At 45.9% G+C, this 19,664-nt stretch overlaps 1 protein-coding gene across 1 annotated transcript; it reads left to right on the top strand.

The window, feature by feature from the left end:
• The first annotated feature begins 4,518 nt into the window (after positions 1-4,518).
• Positions 4,519-16,858, top strand: LOC144719566 (caspase-7-like). The gene is made up of 5 exons (XM_078595615.1): positions 4,519-4,713; positions 6,573-6,824; positions 14,270-14,436; positions 16,052-16,229; positions 16,570-16,858. The coding sequence occupies exons 2-5, from the start codon at positions 6,584-6,586 to the stop codon at positions 16,818-16,820; spliced, it is 837 nt and encodes a 278-aa protein (XP_078451741.1). The 5' UTR covers positions 4,519-4,713; positions 6,573-6,583; the 3' UTR covers positions 16,821-16,858.
• Positions 16,859-19,664: the final 2,806 nt, after the last annotated feature.

Here is a 19,664-nt window from a genome sequence, read left to right as displayed (position 1 = left end):
CATTTTTGTCTCATGAGTTATTTGCATGCTGAGTATTTGCCGTGTATCCAGCACATGTGTGATACTCATTGAGAGAATGTGGCATTCTGAAACCAACGTTTAAAGTTAAACGGTTCCCCTTGGCGTTGTCTTTGTTCAAGGAGCTCATTGACCTTTCCAAACCCATGCGCTGTGGGCAGGATATGTGTACTTAATTCAAATGAGGTGGGTATGTGTCACGCGTGTGAGATCATACAGATGGACCTAGAACAAGGAGATCGGCAAGCTGATTAATGATCACCGTTTCGTATTCACCACGTGGCATTGCAGGCTATTAAAATATGGAGGGTTTTTCTTCTTCTTTTTTACTGAATTTGAATGAACAAAAATTGACTCTTCTTGTTATTTTGCTTTGCTGACGCCTGACCTAGAACAATTGTCACGGTTATTGCAGTTGTTTTGTCTACTGGCGTCAGATGGAGAGCAATTTCACTTGGCTACATACGGTAACGTAAAGTCTACTCATGGGCAGATTTGCAACCGCGCGCAATGCATTGTTACAAAATTTGCTACAACTGCTCACTCCACTCATAAATGAACGCTGGTAAAATTAGCGAAATAATATCATTGCGCCGTAGAAAAAATCATAAACTTTCCGCGCATATTTAAACAAAGGCACGTGCCAGTAGATGATGAGGTTGCTCCTTTTGATTAAATCCTTTATATTAAGTTCACTTGCTTGCTTGCTTGTGCGCTTACGACCGTGCAAATCTTTCGGTCGTTTTTTAACCCACTTCCCGTGATCCAATCGAGCTGACATTTTGCACACAGACTCGTTGTGCGTGACAATTTATTTTCGTGAAATTTGTTTTCCAAAATTTTATACTTTTTAGGATTTTTTTTTTTATATTTAATTACCAATTGCTTAATGGTGGCAGGCAATCACCTGACCCATAGGTGGCAGCCATCTCAAGCCAGAGGACGAGAGGACTCTAGCCGCCACGCATATAAAGGATTTATAGTGAAAAACTTTGTTTTTACGGGTAAATTTTTTCTCCTCTGATGTTTTCAATGTCTGGAACTCACACACCGGCCATCTTCGCTATCGGTCGGATACCAGCTGTTTTTTAAGTCCAGCCTCAAGACCTCTCTCTTCTATCTCGACCTCCTCAGCCGGTGTCCAGATAGATACATGACGGCGAGCGGTCTGGAGTGAATAGAGATGGAAGAAAATACTTAATTGCAAACGGACTTAACTATTGCCTGACATTTCTGTGCAAGGCTCGCGTGATGGTTTATGCTTCTTGACGATATCAGCAAGGTATTGTCGTTCATTTGTGGCAAGCACTCTGTGTGTAATGTGCACGACAAGAACATGCACCGTTTAGAAGTGGGAGACGGGGCGCTGCAAACAGCTAATGTCAAACACGATATCTACACTGCAGTTAGATTTTACGAGAAGCGATCAATCGGGCAGTATTTTTTTTCCCAGTCATCCGTCTTCTCACGGGGCTATGTGACAGGAGAGATAACATTGCATTGGGCAACCAGGGCCCCGCATTAGTCACCTTAAGTAAATAAATCAACTTCTCCCGACGCTTTAGCCCGTTCAGCCGTTATCGCTATTTGTGAACTCAGCCAAGAGTCAAGGGCAAAGTTGACGAATTTTGCGCGAACAGTTCACTCGGCAGTCAGTCAGCACTCAACAATTCACAAAGGGCATGCGAACTTTATATTTGGCTGCACACAATAATACACGTCAGCTGATCCAGCCCTTTGAAGGAAGAAGAAAATGGTCGGCAAACCACACACATTTGTGCATCTTCCAAATTTCGTTGAGTCGCAAGGCATCTTAGGAGACGGCAGTACGGCAAGTGCATTGAATCCATGTGCCAAGCATTGGAGTGACACACACCCTTGATATTTCGATTTTAAGCTTTCGTGACTGCAGGGATTCATCTTCTTGGTTCTTTCGGTGAAGTCAGGTAGAATGGAAATAATACAATGATAAAAATAAAACATAATAAAATGCAATTCTCACGACGTTTCGGCCACAACGCAAGCAGCCGTCCTCAGGGGAAGAACAGGTCTGTCGGAAAGACAGACGCTAATTTGTGGGTTTTCTCCGGGTACTCTGGTTTCCTCCCGCACGCCAAACACCCATGAATGTTGTTGCCCAAACGTCCCAAAACAGGATCCTCCTGCAAAAAGTATTGTGTCTCCGTGGGGATTTTCCCCGATAAGAAAAATGGGCATTGTGCTTGTGGCCCAATGTGTGGTGTCGGATTTTCTTTTATCATTTTAATGTGACCTGGAAACAAGCTGGGCTCCAGAATACATTTGGCTTCGTGTGACTGTTAACACAATTGCACAAGGCTCAAGTTCCAAAGTCCCGCTCAACGAGGTGTTTTTCGTTCTTGCATTCGATTTTCGCAGGGACTAGCACACACGCACCTGTGCCCCAGTGCTTTCGAGACAAGGGTTGGTGGATTGTGCGGATTTGTTAAACCTCCAAAACTCACTGGGATGCCAGAAACCGCTAATAATTTCCAGTAGAATTTTACGGTGAATGCAACTAACTATTTCACTATTTTTATTTCACCTGCAGGTAAGGTCCACTGAGCGATACATATCTTTTCAGAAGTACCTGGTCACAAATGATAGCTCAACAAAGTGGCTTATCATGTGGAAATTGACAGCAGCCAAATACTCTGAGCGCATGCTGATTCTAAATGTGGAGGGAAAACCCGCAGGACCCAGATAAATCCACGCGACCACGGGGAGAGAGACAGGCAAACTCCAATCATACAAAATATACAGGCATCAGGGTCGGGATCGAACCCACGACCTCCTGTATACCAGGCGAGGTAGTTAACATCTCGTAATCGGGGTGATGATTTACACGCGCCACGGTGGCATAAGTAACCGCTTGGTAGATTTGCCCTCGTTTCGAAGTCGGAAGGTAAAGGTGCAACCCTACAATTGCTTGCTCACGGCCACTGCTGGTGGAAGGGGCTTCTACGATAAGAAGATCGAGAGCAGGGGCCGGCAACCAAAACAACAAGAAGAGACATTTTTTTCTCAAATTCGGTACAAAACTCAATATTTCAAGAGCCGCTACATATGCTACGGGCCCCCGTACTTTCAAGGGTCCCGCGCTAAATGCTTTCAAGCTATCAATTCCGGTTTCTAGTGATTCTGCACTTGCTCTATTACTATTGTACTATACTGCCTTAAACTTTAATGAACGACTGGGTGTTTAAGGTTAGCGATTTGTCGTATTATCTGGCTGTATAGCAAATGAAAAAATGCAATAACTTTACTATGCAAGTTAAACATTAGTGTTTAAAATTTTGTATAAAAAAAAATTTAGGGCCCCTTTATAACATATGCTACAGCCGCCGCACTAGCTTAATCCGGCACTGGGTGGGAGCACATCTATGTTATTTTCCTTGAGTCGGTGGTGAAAACTCCACGTTCCTATGGTTGGGAGGCAGTAACCGCTGTTGATTTTTGCGTTGAATAGGGCCCCCTTTGTTTACATAAAGTGTTCTTGCCAATATTTAAACTCTTTAAAAAATATTTTACCAGATAAGAGTCACTGAGCTATCGGGCTATTTTTCAGAAGTGACCTGGCCACAAATGATAGCTCAACAAAGTGGCTTATCATTTGGACATTTACAGCAGCCAAATATTCTAAACGCACGTTTCTAATTGTGGAGGGAAACCACGGAGGACCCGGAGAAGAATCCACGCGACCAATGGGAGAGAAACATGCAAACTGCAAATATGCAGGCGTCGGTGTCGAGATCGAACCCACGACCTCCTGTATTCGAGGCGAGATATATAACATCTTGCCAACATGGCGTGGCGGTGGGTTTAATGACACATTTATAATTACGCGATTTAACCCCCCCCCAAAAAAACCCCTCTTATGGATAATATTGGTCGTAAAAGCCTATTTGTTAAACTATGTACAGTATGTTGAACTTCTTTCGCACCGTACGTCGCCAACCGTGCTCATTGGAGGTGCTGAAAATGCGACATCGCAGACCGCAATGGAAACGTTGATGACACACGTGAAGACAGTGATAAAAGTAGTTTCCAGTAGAAGAGACGGGCAGAGATATTTTGAGAATGTGGAGATGTGGAAGGGTGGTGGGGGTGAGAGGACAGTGAAAGAGGCAGTTGAAGCATGGCTTTTATGACCCCCCCACCTCCATGAGGCCTTCATTAACCAGTGGATTGACAAAGGGTCGTACATGAATAGTATCAAGAGCGTGGACGCTGCACACCGCTTGCGTGCAATGGGCAGCAGAACGCTCTACTCGTCATCCGGAGGTCGCCAGTTCGATCTCCCGGGGCGGCAACACGTTCACAAGCACGCAGTCATCGGAAACATGGAATGCCTGTAACTTTTTCAAGTCCTGATTGTAGGATTATCACGCGCAGTGAGTCAAGCACGGATGGGTGGGTGGGAGATATGAGTGGCAGTGGGGGAGGTGCATAAAAGGCAATGCTGTCTCAAGTCGCCCAATTGCACAGCGCGGTATCCTGCGTAGGTGTGCGTGCGTGAGTCAGCCAGGTAGCGACCCAGCCAGCCACGTGCCTGAACACCTTGTACAGGGGCGAGGACGCTGAACATTACCAACGCAGAGTTTTCTGCGCACGGCTGGCGAGCGAGCGGTGGGTGCATTCAACAAGGAGAGGCTCACTTCACATCGAGTGTCGCAAGCAAGTATTTCGCATGCCACAAGCGCACACACACACGTAACAGGTTGATGGAGCAAGTGCTGTCAGCGAGCACCTATGATGGTCGTAGAGGTAGACGAGGGGGTGGGTGGCCAGCACCACGCCCGGCCGCCTTTTCCCCCTAATGGCGATGTCTACACATCGCACCAGCTACTCATTTGAGGCCGAGTCGACCTAGGGGAGGCCCAGGGCGAATCGAACTCGGGTAGCTGGATTAGTAACGCAGCGCGCTAACAGCTTGCACTACCGCTGCACACATACATACACTAGTTATAACATTATCGAGCCCATTTGAAAGCATAAATAGCAGTATGATACGAATTAAAATATTTATTTTTCCGACGGGAAAGCAGTAAACTTTTAAATCTTGACTTAAAGCTTTCGTGACTGCAGGAATTCATATTCTACGTGACTTTACCGAAAGACCCAAAGAATACAGTAACATTTTACTTGACAGGAATTCCAACGTCATCGTCTTCCATTTCTATTTGTACACGAATGGCCAGTTGCATGTTTTGAGGACGTATCAGAGTACTATGGATATACTGACCCTCGTCATAGGTATGTGGAATCGTCATCACTGGCTCAGGGCCGCCAACAGAGATAACTCTGCCCTACTCACAATTGAGGATGGGTATATTTTGACCTTTCACTTTGACACTGAAAGAATGTATATCCCGTGTTTTTTGTTCATGTTTTTGTTTTTTGTTTGTTGCGGTTGCACCCGATTCAAGAGCCGAATGGCTCACTGGGCTATACCTAATACATGAACTTGAACTTGTGTTTCGACAGGACATCTGGCTACAGGATGTTGGTGGTACATGTTGTTTATTGCGAAATTTCGGTCACAGTTCCTATGATCGCTGTTACATTGCTTTTATGGCTTTATTTTGGTGATTTCGAAAAGTTTTTTTTGGTTTGGCAATGTTTGTGTTGTTGTAGTACGGAGTTAGAATGATGACTTTAATCTAAGTTGTCTTGTTGTTGTTGTTGGACTTGCATCCCACTGGGATTTTTGTACGGTGCTACTTTTTTTCTGAAAGACTTTACAGTTTTCTTCCTGGATTTTTCCGTTTGCACATAGTCACATAGTCACTTTAAGATGTTTTCTTGTTCACGTTTTTGTTTTTTTGTTTGTTGCGGTTGCACCCGATTCAAGAGCCGAATGGCTCACAGGGCTATACCTAATAAATGAACTTGAACTTGAACATAACCCGCTTAGCACGGTTGGCTATGCATGGGGCGAAAGACACACATGTCAAACCCTTGTCAGTGCCTACCTTATTACAGACCAATTCAGATCTTATTGGTCACTCCGTGCCCTTATAAATCTCAATGTTCATCCTACAAAGTCCCACCACAAGAGAGAAACACAAACAAATAGACAAAACATTTTTTTGGCCGTATTGAAACGGCTCTACCCCGTATGGACCTGAAAACTCAATTTCCCTGTACAAGAATACGGGTAAACCGTATGGGTTGACAGGTATGGAAAGGTCAACATACATACTATACAAGGCGAAAACTTTGGCATGGGGGTCACGGTGGTCCCGGAAATGTTTTTATCTTCATAAAATCGAGTGCAATGTTTCAAATAGCTGTAGAAACTATTAAATACCCTACTTCATGGTGAGGGATACTTATACCTTATTCCGTGACTGTTTCCGTGAATTTTTGTCTGATTCCCACACCTCGGCCATGACATTTTTCAAAAAATTACCATTCCCCAAAATCCTAGCTCTATTTATAAACGGTGTCACCAGGATTTTTTTTGTATTCTATTCAATTAAACAAATTGACTTTCACCAAAGCACTCATTCAATCGTCATTATGTTTTGCAGGGACAGAGAAGATGCCGCTTGAGACGTGCGAAATAGTCTTGTCCGGTGGAGATGATTCACCCCTGGAGGTGTCAAGTGGGACGGCACTGATCATTAATTCGGTGCATTTCATGAGAGGCTTGGAGCTGCAGGATAGAGAAGGCTCCCAGAAAGATGAACAGATAATGACCAGGATTTTGGGCAAAATCGGATTCGAAGTCGATCTGTTACTTGACAAAACTTCCGATGATATTATGAAGGCGCTCCAAGAAGGTATGTCCACTGCATCACCTCCTGAGTAACGTTCTGACGTTAGGTCAGTTTTTGGGCCAATAATAAAGATAAATATTCACTGAATAGACACATTGGCTGGTGGGTAAAGTGCTGTTAGTGAAGACCTATTAAAGCCGACGTGACACACAATGAGGGTCATGTGGTCAGTGTCACACCAGGTTCCCTTTACACACACCACACCATTTGAGGCTGAGTCGACCAAGGAGATGCTCAGGACTGATTCAGATGTATATGTTAGTCGTGGGCATAATTTAAATTCAGGTCGACTGATTCGTAGCACAGTGCACTAACCATTGCACCAGTGCTGCGCCCACAGGCCAACAACAACAACTGCCATTCGCCACTAAGTGGTGGTGACTTCACCACGGCGCTTGTGCCAGGCTATGTGCACTTTGTGGCTACGTGAAGTGTCGAACGCCCGCTGGCAGGAGGTCACGAGGCAGACTCAGGTGCCACGGATCGACTGACTGAGATGACTGGCCGATGCACCACCTGTGCCCCCTACTGTGCCAACTTGCTGTGCTTTAGCCACCTGGCATTCCGCTTGTTGTTGTGAGCAGCGCTCCTCTGCCATCCATTGTTGTTGGAGGGTAACTGCATCCAACTGCTCAGTAGCGTCCTTCACGAGCCTCCTCCACAGAGGTCGATCTTGACACGGCTGCTACCAGGCATCGGCAAGTCCACTCAGCTCCACATCCTCTTGTACCACATCACTCCATCTCTTCTCTAGCCTGTGCCGCGCCCGTTTAACCCCTCTATCTGGCTGAACAAAAGATCTTTAGGCATGCGGTGGCTCGGCATGCGGGCTGCATGACCCAATCAATGCAGCCTTGCCTGCCAGAGGAGCTCACCGATGGGACTTTGTCCAGATCTTTCAAGGATTTGTGAGCTCTTCACACAATCCAGCCTGGTTAAACCCAGGATGGATCGTAGGCAGGCCAGCCTAAATGTTTTTAACCGGCGAAGATGTTACATTAGGGGGGGTCCACGTGTCGCAAGCGTAGAGAAGAGAGGGCATGACTGTGGCCAATAAGACCTGAAGCTTCGTGTGGAGTGACAGACCAGGTAGCTTCCACACAGCCTTATGCAACCGATGAAAAGATAATGCCGCTCAACTGATTTGTAGTGAGACCTTTGTTGTCAAACCGGAGCCAGTCATGAGCACACTGCCTAGGTATGGGAAACTCTCCACTCTCTGTACAACTTCCCCATCACCAATTGGGAATTGTGGGGGTGGAGTGTCTGATGGTACGAAATACCCAGATAGGTGCTTAGTTTTGGTAGGGCTAATGGAAAGGCCCCACCTCTTAGTGGCATACTCCAGGTTCAGTAGCAGCACCTCCAACTCCTCCTCTGAGTGTTCAGAAATTACCAGATCATCGGCATAAATAACATGGTTGACCAATAGGGAGCCATCCCTTGACCACACCCGGGTATCGATCAGCCTCCCATTGTATCTGTACCAGACGGAAATTCTACTGGTACAGCCATCAAAGGCTTCACGAATTACGTGGTCGAAATAGATGTTAAATAATGTGGGAGCCAGAGAACATCCCTGTCACACCCCAAGCTGCACAGGGAATGGCTCCGACTCCCAGCCATGTAGTTTTACCCGGGCCCGCTCACCATCATGAAGGTCCTTAATGATCGTGAGCAGAGAGTCAGTGTCACCGAAAGTACAAAGAAAAACCCAGAGCCCAGGGCTACCAATGGTATCATAGGCCTTGACCAGGTGAATAAAGCAGAGATGTAGGTCTTGTTGGAATTCCCTACACCTCTGCTGTAGCAGACGGACAGAAAATATGGCATATGAGCAGGACCGCCCTTTCCTGAAACCACATTGGGGCTCTTCAAGCCTCTCCTCAGTGTACCTGACAAGGTGATGTTGAATAATCCTTGCCATGACCTTTCCCGGCACACTGAGGAGTGAGATGCCCCTGTAGTTGTTACAGTCTGTCCTTCTTAAAGAGGGGGACCACCAGGGCATCCTTCCAACCCTATGGAACCCGTCCAGTGGTCCAGAATGTTATTATGATGTCATGTAGGGCAGCCTGTGAGATCATCTCTGCCCGGTACCTTTCCTGGTCTCAGACTCTGGATCACCTTCAGTACTTCCTCAACAGATGGCACCTCAGCCAGCCACTGGCAGGGGGTGACTACTTCTTCCAATATTTGAGGCACCGCAGACTCAGCAGGGTCATCCCCACTTTGCCCCATGTTTTCCAGGCTGAGGGATTTCTCCTCCCCCAATACCTCACAGAAATGCTCGGCAAATCTGCAAACCTGTTCCTGGGGGTCGGAGATTGGATCACCGTTCTTTCTCCAAATGATAGTGATATGTGTGGCACTACAAGTTACTTTTTTGATGGAATAAAAGAGTGATTTGTGATCGTGGGCTACTGATGCAGATTCCATCTCCACAGCAACCCGCGACCACCACCCATCCTTGCAGCGCCTCATGGCTCTCTGAACCTCCGAGTGAAGGCTGTGGTAAGCATCCTCATTCTCTGACGTGGGATGCTGTAGATGATGAGAGTGGGCCTGTCGCTTTTTCTCAGCTAGCCTGAACACCTCCTCTGTCAGCCAGTGCCGCTGGGAAGGTCTAGACCGTGTACCCAAGGTAGCTATTGCAGTTGCATAAACCACAGTCCTAAACCTCGCCCATTTCCCCTCGACATCCGGAGGAGTGGTGGATGGTGCCAAGCCAAGCTGCAAGCGATGATTCAATTCTCACTTGCAACTTTCATCAGCTAGCTGAGACCAGGCGACTATGGGTTTGAATGGGGTACTGGATGTACACCCACCACCGGAGTGGAAGAATTGCAGGAGAATCTTACAGATAACAAGTCTATGGTCAGTGGGCAGATCAGCTCCACGGTAGGTCCTGGTATCAAGGACATGGGCCCGCATCTGCTGTTCTGTCACTATACAGTCCAGCAGATGTTCTTGCTTGGACTCGGCATGCATCCATGATGTTGTGTGGATGCGCCGATGCCGGAACAGCGTGTTGGTAATTACAAGCCCATGGGCTGCACAAAACTCTAGCAGCCTCCTACCGTTGTTATTGAGCTGATCTGGCCCATGCATTCCAATCATTTCAGACCAGGTGCCAGCATCATGATCAACTCGGGCATTAAAGTCACCCAACAGAATGACTCTATCCCGAGGGGCCATTTTAGCTAGCACCTGTGACAGGAGGTCATAGAAGGCATCTGACTCATTGGCCTTGCCTGTATCCCTCTACTGATGTTCGTCTTCGGTGGGGGCATAAGTAATCACGACCACCACTCTTTGTGGGAAGGCGACCCCAAAGTAGCCTGGGGCTTACAGCTTCCCACACCTCACTGCCACGCTCCCACACCTTCATTATTTTGTTCAGAAGAAGAGCCACTCCCTGTTGTTTGGCAGTCTCCTGACCCGAGTAGAAAACTGTCCACCCCTCATGGTGGCAGGAGCCAGAGCCGGTCCACCGGACCTCCTGAATACCACAGAGATCCAGGCGGTACCGGTCCAGCTCCTGACAGAGGATTGGCAGCCTCTCATCTGCAGTGAGCGTTCGAACATTCCACGTGGCCACCCGCAGTGGCTTTTTGCTGCTCGTGGAAGAATCCCAAGGGTAAGGATTCAGTATCCTGACTCCGCCAAATGGGGTTTGCCCAGGAGACGTCATAGACGCCTGTCCCCCCTAGGCCTCTGGCACAAGCTTCGTTTGATATTTTCTTCATAGTATAGTGGTCATTTATTTGAAGGTGGAGGGGTTACCGGCCCCTCGCACCCATCCAGAGCCCCCATTTGGCTGCTGTGGTGGCTACAAACGCAATGAGGGGAATGGTCAATCGAAATTGGCCCTCCCCCCACGGCACTGCTCACCACAACGTTATCATCTGGCATCAACAAGGAGGTAGAGGGTTGTTTTGCAGGACACACAGGCCAACAACACAGATATTCACATGCGGTTCGGTACCGACATTGGACTGGCTGCTTGAAATTAGCACTCAGCAAAGCACGATTCGACTCGAGCATGGGGTGGAACACATCTGTGTTATTTTCCTTGAGTTTGTGATGAAAACAGCACGTTCCTACGGTTGGGGCCAGCTATTCCACAGAACAACCGCTGTGGACTTTTGCATTGAATTGGGGCCCACATTGTTTAACTAGCTGACCCTGCCCTACTGGACATCTGTGAAAGAGAGCTTCATAGCTCATCTTAGTCCCCTTGGATAAATAATCGCAATCTGTTTAGATGAAGTGCTCTAACCAATAACATCTGGCAACCCAGCAGGATTTGTTTAATAAGTCTGACTCTGCTGATGCAGCCCAGAAGGTCAAAACTGGCCCAGAGTTTGCTTGCTTCAACAAATGCTGCTGAATAACATTTTATTGAAAGCTAAAAGGGCTGATTAGATGTCTGTGGAGATACGGACTCATGCCAATTCTGGAAAGGGTAAATGAGTTGAGGTGTTCCAGATTCTTACGATTGTTAATCATGTTCGCTGAGTAGCGTTGCGACTCAAAGGCTAATAATCAGTAACGTGTTGCTGAGTGGGTAGGAACAGGAAACTGTCCACGTTTGTTGTGCGACAAACTTTCCAACGGTAAACAGGACTTGAGGCCATGCAGGTGCAAGTCCTTTCTATTTATAGGGCCACCCGGACACATATTGCAGCAGCGAACAATGATGACTGTACATGTACTATACGTCTTCTTTCGTATGGCTGATGTATATGCAGAGCAGCAACGACAATTTTACAATCAGATGGTCAAGCCAGATAACCGCGTCAGGAGCAGCGGAATGCATCGCTGTAATGTCTCCTTCATGATTATGGATCAGGCATTACGTCGTTAACCTTCTATGGTCTGACATATCCTAACTAGGACAAAACCGGTCTTTGTTTCACTGCTGCGCTGTTGGGATGAGCTACTATTTTCTTAACTCTTTTGAGTCGGTGGTTCTAAACCGCAAAATTACCATATAAGGTGGACACCTTTTGCACCATGCAATGCTGCACAGCTTTATATGCCATTAAATCTATTCCTTAAAGTTGCGAAACATTTTAATGCAATATACGGTTTTCATAATTTTAATGTTTTACCTACGTGACTTTACCGAAAAAACCTAAGAATATGAATCCTTGCAGTCACGAAAGCTTCAAATCTAGAACTGTTTATGAGGTTTGGCTACTGTCAGAGGCCCCAGGGTTTTTTCCACAGCTTGCTCTAGAGGCTGTTTACATGAGACGTCTTAATTGTGTTTTTTTTTATCAGCTTTTATAATGTCTCAATAAATACTGCAGTTTTGTGATTGGAGTGACAGGAATGCTACTATGATGTAATGGTTAGCACACAGGACTTGTAATCCCGGCTCGGCAGTTAAATCCCATCGCCCCTGGCTGCTCAACAGAATAAATTGCTACAATGCAAATAGTTGATCAACAGATAACTTTTGGTGGGGTTAAGTGTGGGTATTCCCACCTGTTCCAAGAGATTTGGCCAACATGGAAGAGTCAGCCAAATTACCCTCTCTGGAACATCGTTCGCATAATCATCAGTGCTCATATCCATCACCGCTGGTAATAAGCCCCGTTATGTTCTCAACAAAGCCAAGATGTACATGTGAAGGATGTTACGACAGCAAACACAGAGTCGTGTGCACAGCCGTTTGTCTGCTTCGAGCTTAGCTGACACCAACGGTCAGCAAATATAGCTCTGCAACCCTAAAATGTGAGTCTTTTCGCAATCATACCTCTCGTCTGACATCCGTTTCAACAGCAGGAGGTAGTGATGTGACGATGGCTTGCTCATGCCACTGATCACCGAAGGGCTTCCACTCCTCGAAGGAGCTCTCTAGAGAGAGAAGGAGCTCTCTAGAGAGAGAGCTCCTTCGAGGAGAGAGCTCCTTCAGAGGTACGTGTGCCTATTCTTGCACGCTGGTCAGAAGTCTTGCAAAAGGTTGAAGAGGGCGCAGGTATTGATTAGGGGGGTGAGGCAGTTGGGGGGGCGGGGCAAAACTTAAAAAAGATTAAAACCACTTATTTAGAAGCACAAACTATAAAAAGACCTCACCTGTTTGAACCAGGCATGCCATTTATCTGCGTACGAAAGTGCACTTTCCCCATCCGCGGGAAGTTATTTTTCATGATTTTATGAGGGTCTTTCAGAGGGCTATTGTCACTACGCTTTGCTCATAAAGAAAAGCGGAAGTTCTAGGTGACTTTCTTTGTGTGACAATTATGATAACAGCAACATTAACAGTTAAAAGAGTATCCTTGTTCAGACGAACATTGGCCACTGCCTGCCTCCACTGTTGATCCACTGTTGCTCGGCTCTTCGATTCATTATTTGGGGATTTGATTTTCTCCACTGATTGTCGATTCGATTGCTCGGCTTAATCAGATAGCCCGGAAAAAAGTTAGAAACAACAACACAACGTTCTCACCTCTCTTCCCATGTGTGCCGCCAGACGGGAGGTAATGGGCAGGGCTTGATAACATCATGTGCACCGTCACCCCAGCGTCACACTAGGCGTGGCTTGTATGGGGGTTTCCTGCCTTCGGGAGGCAGGACGTTGGTGATGCTGGCATTTGGTCCACAGAAAGTGGTCACTTACAGCTTATATTACATTCATCAACTTGATCTGACAAATCAAGCCCAGCTCTAGTCCTTACCCTCTCTGGAACATCGAGTCGTGGACATTTCCTTTATCTTGTCGCACAGATGACACACAGTCTCCTTGAATTCAACGATCACCATTGTCCCACCTCGAGTTATCCCTCACACTTTCCAATCCATTTGTCCACTCGCCGACTCGTGTCCATTGCAATGCGGCTGCCAGGATTCGTACGCGCACCCCTCTTGCTGATCGCATTACCCCCCATGGTGGCATCTCTCCATTGGTAGCCAGCCCGGTTTAGAGTAGAGTTTAATATTCTTCTCCATACCTACAAGGCTCTCAATGACGATGCTCTCTCATTTATACAGGCCCTCCTTCGCCCACAAGTTCAAACAAGAGTACTGTACTTCAGTCTTCTGAGTCTGGCCTTTTCTGTGTGCCGAGGTCACGTCTCTGTAGGATGATGGGTGGCCGGGCCTTTTCTCGCGAGGCCCCCAGGCTGTGGAATTCACTTCCACTTGACGTTCACTTTGCTGACTCCCCCCCTCGTTTTATTGAAATCACGCCTTAAGAAGCATTTATTTTCGCGGAATTTTTCTATTTCTGGAATCCTTTGTTTTGTGGTTGGATTTTATTGGCGTGAGTCTGCGCGCACGCATGTGTGTTTTGTACAGCGCCTTGTGATCTCTGGGTAAAAGGCTCTTTAGAAATGTATATTATTATGATTTTTATATTATTTCCATACAAAAGGCTTGACTCTGCCATTTGTCAGCACTTTAATTGAGCTTGGGCAATGATGTTTATTTGTGCATAGTCGCGGAAAATCGGAAAAATGCAGAGGCCTTCGTGTGCGTCATCCTGAGCCACGGCTGGCATGGACACTTCGTGTGCTACGATGGCACCAAGGTGTACTATAAGGACATCTACAGCCTGTTCAACAACAAAGCCTGGGAACACAAACTCAAGCTCTTCATTATACAGGTGAGTGCATGGCTGTGAATAGGAATGGGACGGTGATTCATGAGCTAAACATACGAAACGTCCCGGCGTGTCGCCCAAATGTTCTGGCGTCATGCTCGCCTCGTGATGTGGGCAAAGGGTGGCAGCTACTTGAACAGTGGACAGGGCTGTTGGAGGGAGAGACTGCCAGCCCATGTGTCCCAGTTGAGCTTGCCAGAAACTTAGCAGCATTGTGTATTAAGCGGCATAATTGTAATCATAATAATAATTAAAATTTATAATGCGCATTCCATCCTAGGATCACAATGTGCAATGCATGAAAAGCAGGAAACAAAAAACAGAACCAGGGCAACCGACCAAACTAAAGAGGGAAAGCCAGTTTAAAGAGATGGGGTTTCAAAGCAGATTTAAATATATCTACCGACTCTGATTGCCTGATTTCAAGTGGAAAGGCATTCCATAGCTTGGGGGCCATGCTAACAAAAGCCCAACTGCCAAATAGCACAACCTAGACCTGGGAGTGCTGAGAAGTTGGAGATCAGATGGTCTAGAGGACCTTGATGGAATATATAAATGTATTAGTTCCTGCAAGTAATGTGGTGTGAGCCCTTTTAAAGCATTATAGGTTAATAGCAGTATTTTAAAATCCACTCAGAATTTGACCAGTAGTCAATGAAGAGATAAGAGGACTGGTGCAATGTGCTCATGTAATCGTGTACGTGTAAGCACTCGAGCAGCTGCATTCTGAAGAAGCTGGAGTCTGCCCAGTACTTTTCTCGGCATCCCAACCAGTGAGATGTTGCAGTAGGGATGACACAAAAGCATGGACGAGTCTCTCCATGTCAGCAGGTGACAGGAAGTGATGCATTTTGGCAATATCTCTTCGGTGGAAAAATAACATTTTAACCACCTTAGATATATGTGCCTCAAAGGATAATGACCAGTCAAACTGAACACAAAGGCTTCTAACCTCCTGTGTGGGACTGACATCTTGACCATCAATCAACAAACGAGGCAAACCAATTTTAGAAAGATGCTGAGGGGAGCCGATGAATATGACTTCGGTCTTGTCGGCATTTAGTAGCAAAATGTTTTGGCGCAACCATTAATTCACTACTTTTAGTTATGCAGATAGTGCAGATGATGCTATTGCATAGTCTGGCCCTAACCAGATATAAATTTCAGTATCATCTGCATAGCAATGCTAGGATTAGACAACATGTTGGAGCAGAGTACCCAATGGTGCCATATAGATGTCTAAAAGTGATTGGCCAAGCACACATCCCTGCGGAACACCACAGAGAACCGGTCTAATTGGTGATTTTAAGCCATCCTTTGAAAACGTAGTACCTACGATCCTTTAATTAAGAGTGGAACCAGAACAAAGCTATGCCAGAGATCCCCATTAAAACTTCCAGTCGCTCAAGAAGAACTCCGTCCGTGATCAATGGAGTCAAATGCCGTGCTTAGATCTAGCAGAATGTGGAGGCTAAGCCTTTATCTGCTGACAAAAGTAAATCATTGACCACCCTTACCAGAGCTATGTGCAGGTCTGAACCCCGATTTAAGGTTAGAGACCACCTACCACCATAAAACTTTGTTATGATTGCATCTTCTGCTGGGGCCGTGTGCTCAGGCTTGCCGTGGCGGTAGTTCTGACTCCGGCGCTGAGCTGGAGGAAGGTGGGGACCGCGAGCCAACTCAGGAGGCTGGAAACACAGACGATGCTAGTAGCAGCGTGGACGAGGCCTGCATTCTAAAGGATGACCTGTTTGCCCCACCCGAGACACTCACAATTTACTCTACCCCGGAAGGTGTGTGCAGAGGAGTTTTTTTTCTTCTTACAAAAAAATGTTCATACACTCCAGTGATGTATCGTGGTCGGCATGGACCCTTGTGCAGGTAATGGAATGGGGGGCCCTGTCAAATCCCCCCCCCCCTCATTGTAACCCAATACCTGGACCCCTTTGGCCCATGAGCTCCGGTGCAGTTGTACTGCCTGCACTCTCGACAGCTCTGCCTCTGGCATAAAAATTGTTGAGTTTATAATTCGTGCTCTATTTTCATATAATAAATACAGCACATTAATCTACGTATTTACCCATGTGTTTCTTTTCTCCCGGCTGCTCCTTCTCCTCTCCCTCATCTAACCAGGTTACGTTTCATACCGGCCGAACCTCAGCAGCTGTCAGTTCATCGAGGCCGTGGCACTTGAGCTGATGCGAGCCTGGGAAAAGCGCGTCGAGCTTGTGCAGTCTCTCACACGCGTGTCCCACCACATTGCGCGAGGCTTCCAATCGAATTCGAAGGACAAACAGTACAATGGCAAGAAGCAGATGCCTTGCCTCGTCAGCCACCTCACGCGAGACGTGTACCTTGTGCAGCGGCAGGGCTACACCCAGTGACAACGCTCAAACAGAATAATAAACTCATTTACTATGTTGCTGTTGGGACGTGAGTGTTTTATTTTTGGAGCGTTTTGTGGGAGAAAGCTTACATAGGCACCGTATAACATGCTTTATAGAAAGTCAAACTGACCCATGGGCCAGAACAATCCGGAACACCATAGTGAGAGTAAAAATTTTATCTGACTGCATTCTGAAAATATTGAAAGATTATTATTGTTTTCTCACATAAAAACCCCTAGACTAACAGAGAGACCCACAGACATTCACATAAATCCACAAACATGCTCAGAAACCCACAGACATGCACAGACACCCACAGACACACACATAGTTCCACAGTCACGTGCAGATACCCATACATACACACACACAGATACTCACAGACACGCTCAGAGACCGACAGCCATGCATAGAGACCCACAGACAAGCACAGAGATCCACAGACGACCACAGACACCGACATACACACACAGACCCACAGACATGCACAGACACACACAGAGGCCCACAGACGACCAGAGACCGACAGACACACACAAAGACCCAGAGACACACATAGTGACCCACAGACACACATCGATACCCACAGATGTGCACAGAGACTTACACACGTTATTCTTCTTCGTGTCTCCTGCCCAACCAATATAGTAATTTTCCAATATCCTGCACAGGCCACCGCTTCTGGTGTTAGCATTGCCAAATTTTGAGGAGTGCACTGGGGTGCTGCAGGGCATCTCAGGAGATGATGCATGATTTGCAAAAGCCCCACGATTCATGAGAGAGTTGTATCTGTCGAAACACACTCTCAGTCTCTTTAGGCTCCACCATGTGAGCCAATTGGAATTGGAGCCAGATGCGAGCTCCTCACTGAGGATGACTCCTCGATGGCTTCATTAATCATTTTTGCTACTTGATTGTTCCCATTTTTTTGCCAGAGGGAAGATCTCGCAGATTCCGGTGATGTGGTCAGTTGTACAGTGGGTCAGAACCCACGACCTCCTGGATACCAGGCGAGGGAGATAACATCTTGCAACCGCGGCGCACCCAATAATTTATTCCCATTTCCAGCCCTGGGCATTGCTGGACTGTAAAGGAAAGTAACGATGTAGGGAAACCTTTACCCAGCAGTAGATTGATCATGGCTATTTATGATGGGCTATCTCTTGTGTTTTGGTTGCCTCTTTTCAGTTTTAGGAGCAAAGATAACGAAGGGCAAAGGTTCTGCGAGCAGTTTCCCACAAATCCGTTAGGTTCAAAATTCAAATGAAGACTAACCGTTTTATTTTATTTCGCACCCACCTAAAGTGCACTTTGGCAAGAAGCAGACTCCTAACTATATATTCAAAAGCACGCACTCATGAGCCAGGGCATAAAGGTTTGTGTAGCATCGCTACTACTGATGATATTGGATATTGGAGTGTAAAGCTAATTTATAATATAAATTACAAAAACTGTGTGATTATATATTTTGTATGCTACTTTACCTTGTGAGTCTTAAGCCTGTTTCATATGGTATAAATCCCACGTGTATTATGGTTGTTTCCATTGTTGGATTCGTAGATTTAAATGAGTTGTTTTGCCGTGCTCATAGATTCCTGATTTTATTTGAATCCCTTTTAATAGTATATGTTGTTTGTTTCTTAACTATCATTCTTATATATGTCATTGTTTGTTTTAATTTTAGGTCATAAACACTTAGTTCTGTGCTCTGCTAAGTTTTACCCAATCCTGGCCAGCTGGCTGAAAAACGTAATAAACAACAACACAGCATTACAGCAACAAAACGTAATGGTGACAGCTTTGATTCACGGTTGTATTTAAAACAGATCCCAAAACGAATATATACTGTTTCAACATTATACTATCACTAAAGTGAACCTTATATCACACGCGATCATAGGTGGTTCTATAAAACATTAAGTTCTCCGAGGGATCCGTATTAGGCACCCGGTGCTAAAAACGGCCATGATCTGCAGGGGTGATTTTAGTTGCCGGCAACTATCACCAGAAATGTATTCTCGTGTTTTTTGTCTTGTTTGTTTTTGTAAAGTTATGAACTGCCCCCACTGAACGTGTGAAAAATAACTGGAGAGCTAATCGGATTCCTCCAGTAGAAATAATCTGATTCTGATTCTGCATTAATCATGAGCGATTATTGAAAGTTGACAAGAAATAACATCTGGTGACGAAGTTCTCTCTATCCAGCATTACGTTTGTTTAGCAATGATGTGTCTAAATACTGGACTGTAAAATCTGCAGAATGACTCAGAGGCCCATCATGGCTCATCACGACACACCATCACTTCGACTGGTCACACCATCCCTCCTGACTTTCATCACACCATCACATTACACGACGTTACCACACCATTTCTAGATTTGAAGCTTTCGTGACTGCAAGGCATCATATTCTTAGGTTTTTTCGGTAAAGTCACGTAGGTAAAACATCAAAATTAATGAAAATAAAATAAAAACAAAAATCACGACGTTTCGGAGGCAACACAAGTCTCCGTCATCAGGTGGGACCGTCACAGACGAATTAGCTGCACCTGATGGAGACTTGTGTTGCCTCCGAAACGTCGTGATTTTTGTTTTTATTTTATTTTATTTTCATTAATTTTGATGTTTTACCTACGTGACTTTACCGAAAAAAAACCTAAGAATATGTTACCACACCATTATGCCACACCATCTCACCCTACTATCTCACCACAACACAATGCTACTCTATTATACCAACTATCACACCTATTCCCCATACTCTCACACCATCTCACGACACCATTTTACCACTATCCCACTATTTAGTCTCTTACACCATCTCACTATCTCAAATATCCA

The sequence above is a fragment of the Lampetra planeri genome, chromosome 6 (genome assembly GCF_965212315.1).
Source record: "Lampetra planeri chromosome 6, kcLamPlan1.2.h2, whole genome shotgun sequence".
NCBI lineage: Eukaryota > Metazoa > Chordata > Hyperoartia > Petromyzontiformes > Petromyzontidae > Lampetra > Lampetra planeri.
The sequence above is the reverse complement of the archived record's forward strand: the minus strand, read 5'-3'. Positions and strand labels throughout refer to the sequence as shown.